The following is a 5,365-nucleotide window of genomic DNA, read 5'->3' as shown; positions in this document are numbered from 1 at the left end:
AGTATACTATTTTGAATTTAGAAAAGATGATTTTTTATTTATTTTTAAATTGTTACATACTTTAAGCTAATCTTATTTTTAAATACTATAATTAAGTTACTTTATTAAAGCATTGTTCAAGTGGGCTCTTCAAACCCTAAAAACACTGTTTAAAGATCAAATGCAATCTTTTGAATATAACAAGATTCAAATACATCATAGCAATAAGTACTTCAACTTTTTCGACTACTAGATGATGAAACTAAGCATTATTTTGAACAAGACTTAAATATTTTCAATTAGCATGTCTAATTATTTAAATTAAATAATTAAAAATTCCATTTATGGTGGTGGGCATGAAAAGAAAAAATTACCATCTCTTGAAGCTTAATTATAGATGAAGCCCATTTCTAAATAAACAATGAAAAAAATGCATACACAATGTAACAATATACATATACCCTTATAACTTAATTTGCCAACTCCACCATGGAAATATATATCTCACTTTGATTGAATTCAAAACTTTAGTGAATACTAAGAAGTAACAGTGCAAGTGCTATTATATACCTGTGTTCCATGTCTTTTATCGTATGCCCTATTGAGGAATAGTAGACACTCAGCCTGGTGATGAAACTTAGGCACAATGAGGCTCCAAACAACCCGGAAACTTGACTTCAAGCTCACCCTAATGGCCAGTGGCAAGCCTTCCCCGGTCTCTAGCATGTCCTGCATGGCTCTTCCTGCACCATACATAGGCTTATTCCTCGTCCCCACGTATAATTGAAACTTTGATGAACCATGGCTTGGAGCATATAATTCTTGGCCCTATAAATTTAAAAGAAAAAAAGTGTATGAACTTATATAGAAGATGTTACAAAATTAAGGGTGCAATTTAAATAGGTTGGTTTGGCAACACCGAACAAAATTCAATATTTGGACAAATTTGAGCAACCATTTCTAGTACTTTGAATTGGACTTAGGTTCAGGTTTCTTAACCCAAATTGAATTGGGGTTGTGCTCAACTCAAGGGTTTGGTCAACCCGAATCCAATTGAATACTTTTATTTCTAATTGATATAATTATATATATAAAATTGTGTTCAATTGATATAAGACGATATGCATATCCTAAAATTTCATTTATAGTTGAACATGGTATATTTAGATATTATATCGGATGGGTACCATAATATATTTGTTTGGTTTATACAAAAAGTAAAAAATGAAATGAAAAACATATTTTATTTCAATATTTGATATTTGATATTTGTTATTAAAAAGTAAAAAATATCTTTTATATTGAATATGATTGGAAAATTGTTTTATAGTTTATCATTTAGCAAGTAATTTTAATTTTTTTTTTAATAATATTCATGATTAAAACTTTAAATTTTATAGATAAAAAACATTATATTACAATGTTGTTAAATATATAAAAACATATTATATATATATATTAAATATTATATTAAATAACACATACATTAATATTATTTTATGTTGTATTTTATACACGTTTTTTTAAAACTATAGTTTTAATTCTTTAATTAAATTTTTTTGTTTTAAAAAATAAGTAATAAAAAATTTATAAAAAAAAATAGAAGAATAAATTTTGGAGATATTAAATAATATATTCTACCATTTACCATATTTGATTGAATATGAAATATAATAAATGACAAAATAACTTGTCCTATATATCATTTTCAATCAAATATTATATATAACATGTTATTTCATCTTTTATCATATATTATTCCATATCCAATCAGTCCAAGATGATCTATATATAATAATATTTATCTTGTATGTTTTTAATTGATTTAAAGAAAAAAAATCAAATTTGAGTATATTATATATTATTTAAAGTTTATATAAAAGTGATAGATATATCTTTCGTTTTATTATTATATTCAAATATAATGCTACTTATTCATTAAAATTTAGTATAAAAGTATCAAAATAAAGATTAAAAAAAATATAATCACAGGAAAATTCAATTCATCCTAACTTAACTCCAATTTGATTAGTAAGACATGATCAACTAACTCAAGCAACCCAAACTTGAAAAAAATGAAGTTTAGCTAAACTTGAGTTAAATGTTTTAAGTTAGAGATCCAAATTATGTTAGATTTGCATTGAGTATTACTTCATTCGAATTACGTGAGAATTAGACACCAACTTAATACAACCCACTCATCTTGTAGCCCTAGATAAAAGTAGCATCATATCATATCAAGAAAGTGAGTGTCTCACATGTGAAGTTGCGAAAGGATGGTGATCAAAGGATATTTCCACGAGTGGAGGGTGAATGTGAAGGCCAAAGAGCTTGGACTTGTTGTCTACCATTAGGGCCATGGAGCAATTGCAAGTGAGGATCTTAGTGGTAACACCCGAGGCATCCACACCCTCTCCTAGGCCAAATTGGCGAATGCCAGTCATCTGCAACCGACACTTAACATCAAATCACCAAGAAACCCAAAAATAAAATAAATAAATAAATTGAATCATACTATTTAAATTTTCCATATGGTTATTTTTGTTACTCCTAGTACAAAATTGTAGTGAGTTCTAGGCATATGATCAAAATTCACCTGCAATTTCTCCCTCAAAACTTGATGTGACACAAAGTGATAAAGGTATGTTTGGCACTAGATAATATCAAGTGATGAATGGACAACATTTTAATGCTCAACGATGAGGAATGGATTTATACAATATCACCGAGGATATCTCATAATCATTAAATGTTAGTGGCTTTTATCTCTATATAGTGATCACTCCATTGCTACCATCATGGTTGCAATAGCTTTAGGAAACACATGGACGGTTGTCATAAATCATTAAAGAACATGATATACATTATGTTCGAGATCAGAATTGATACTTCAATAAAATTTTAGAATCTTATTTTGTAGGAGGTCATAAACTCCAAAGAAAGTATTTGTGATTTGTTTATTTGTTTGTCTCTTGATATGTGAATACATATATATATAACACAATTTTCAAAATAATATTGATAATTTTATGGGGTTTTTAAGATTGTGATGACACCATTGTTGGTTTCAAACAAAAGTAATAAGAATATTGATATATAGGTTAACGAAGTTTCAAATTCTTATTTAGCAAAAGTATTATTGTACCCAAAAAGAGGCCATTTTTTATTCATTGTCGGCAAGCTTGTTTGTCTCTTCACATACCGGTATAGGATGGCTAGTGAGAATATACATAAACACCATTTTCGAATATGTTGATAGTTTTATGAGTTGTTGTGATATGACACCATTGTTGGTTTGAAATAAAGGTAATAAAGTCGGCATCAAAGTGTGAAAGAATGTTAGACAAGCTCACTTTCAATAATAATAGGAGTTGGGTTGTTGTAAGGGCCAAATTTATTCCAAACTTGGACAAGGTGGGATCTTTTTCTCAGGCCTATTTTCAAGGCCTCCCTCTTTGGATTTTAAGCGAAATCGGCCCAATTGGGAACAATTTTTTGGGCATGGATTTACGAGAGCTCGTGGGTGTGGCTTGTCTAATATGTGAGTGTAATTGGGCTGAGTTAGGGATGGTCTTATAGACTACCATTTTTGTCATCTAAGAAGGTTTGGGTAAGCCATGCAAGTTTGATGTATATTATTAGTCCACTAGATTTTAGTTAAAATAATGATTTCAAAAGCTTGATTTCCTTCTTTGTTAAGGTCAAAGTGTAACACATATGGGTGTTACTTGTTAGGATTTTAGTCCAAGTCAATTTAATTTTGGTACATAAATAGGCCCGTCGGACCTTCTTGGCTTGGGTATGGACTAGGCTTCCACTGCCCTTAACTTAGCCCTAAGCAAATCTTCGAGCCGACAGACCAAGTTCTCTCCCTAATTTATTATCTAACATTATTCATTGTAGAATATCTAAAGCTTTTAGGTCAAATTAATTGGTCCAAGTCTATAAATACCACCTCTTTTTTAACCACCATATTGTCGATCCATTATATCACCTTATGGCACACTCGTCACTATATATATATATATATATATATATATATATATATATATATGAATTGTAAAAAATCAATAGCACTTAAAATTGGCATGGGAAATGATAATTAAAATAAAATGAAAAAAGAGGTAAATCACAATACTGCCTAGAAAAAGATCAATTAAAATGGCCGCCATAATCAGGTTTAATTATTTTTATTCTCATTCCTCGTTCTAATTAATGTTTGAAATGTAACCTAAAAGTAATATACCCCATGAGGAACAAAAATAAGAAAGAAGGAAGAAGATGAGATATGTACCTTGATGGACATCATGGGCGGAGGTGGCTTAGTAGCAATGCAAAAAACAAGCAATGCAGCTCCCAAACTCACCATCAACCTCCAACTTATCTGCAAACAAATCCACAAACATGAAGATGAAGTCCTAAAAGAGAAGTATCTCCACCACCCACCACCACCACTTTTTGAAGAAAACGATGATCTTCCATAATAATACTCCTCTTCCTCATCACCCCCACCACCACCCTCCTCCCCGCCCCCATCAACCTCCATGCCTACACTCATCCTCCTCCTATTCTCCCCATTCTCCCCATTCTCCGTCCCCGTCCCCTGGCTCTGGGCATCATACAGTACTATCTTCTTCTCATGCAAAAACGAGTTATTCGATCCCCGTGATGACGACGAGTATCGCGAGAGGTAGCTGAATCTGTTGACTTCTTGGCTGGTGTTTGTGGGGTTGTTCATGAAGGTTTCTGATCGAAGAGGGGAGTGGCATGTTGAGAGGTTGTTTTGGCAGTCAGCACTGTTGGCTCTGGAGAGGGTGGATGGGCTTTGTACATAGTATGCGCAAGGATAAGCGTGGAAGAGAGCTTGGTCTTCTCCTTCCATGGGGTCTGTGTAGAGACAGTGATGGAGAGTGGATTTTCTCTTTACATGGGAAAGGGGCTTTGGAGGGGGGTTTTAAACTAGGAAAAAGAGACGTTTGCTTTTTTGGAAATAGAGTGTTGAGACTTGGGAGGTTGGCTTGGCTGCCATTGCTTGGTTTATGAGCCATGTATCATGGAGGTGTGTCCCCCACTTTTTGGGGCACTGTGCCATTGGGGCTTATTCAAATGAAAATTACCATTCTATTGCCAAAAATGGCATGAGGTTTTAAGAATTAATTAGTTAAAATAAATGAAATAATTTTTAAATTTGTTAATGTAACGTTTTTCCATATTTTTTATTTTTATTTGAAAAGAATTTTTTATATAAATATATTTTATTATTTAAGGTGTACGTAGGTGATCTAAACCATTAAATAAAAACATAAAAAACTAAGAATTATAAAAGAAAAATAATACCTAAATACAAAGAAAAAAAATTTAATACAAAATACCCAAAAAGAAAATA

The 5,365-nt window shown here is 31.5% G+C and overlaps 1 protein-coding gene across 1 annotated transcript; it reads right to left on the bottom strand.

The window, feature by feature from the left end:
- Positions 1 to 359: 359 nt before the first annotated feature.
- On the bottom strand, positions 360 to 4,894 carry LOC117928915. The gene is made up of 3 exons (XM_034849031.1): positions 4,274 to 4,894; positions 2,238 to 2,423; positions 360 to 807 (listed from the first exon to the last, which is right to left on the bottom strand). The coding sequence occupies exons 1-3, from the start codon at positions 4,859 to 4,861 to the stop codon at positions 517 to 519; spliced, it is 1,065 nt and encodes a 354-aa protein (XP_034704922.1). The 5' UTR covers positions 4,862 to 4,894; the 3' UTR covers positions 360 to 516.
- Positions 4,895 to 5,365: the final 471 nt, after the last annotated feature.

This window comes from Vitis riparia, chromosome 13 (assembly GCF_004353265.1).
Source record: "Vitis riparia cultivar Riparia Gloire de Montpellier isolate 1030 chromosome 13, EGFV_Vit.rip_1.0, whole genome shotgun sequence".
In the NCBI taxonomy this organism is placed as follows: Eukaryota; Viridiplantae; Streptophyta; class Magnoliopsida; order Vitales; family Vitaceae; genus Vitis; species Vitis riparia.
Note: the sequence above shows the minus strand (reverse complement) of the source record. Positions and strands in the feature narration are given on the sequence as shown.

Bases quoted from the DNA above. Each gene is read 5' to 3' on its own strand.
- LOC117928915 (XM_034849031.1), bottom strand. From the start codon at position 4,861: ATGGAAGGAGAAGACCAAGCTCTCTTCCACGCTTATCCTTGCGCATAC. The intron at 2,424-4,273 runs GTACATATCTCA...TGTCGGTTGCAG, and splicing joins CGCCCATGATGTCCATCAAG to ATGACTGGCATTCGCCAATT. The intron at 808-2,237 runs GTGAGACACTCA...TTAAATTTATAG, and splicing joins ATCCTTTCGCAACTTCACAT to GGCCAAGAATTATATGCTCC.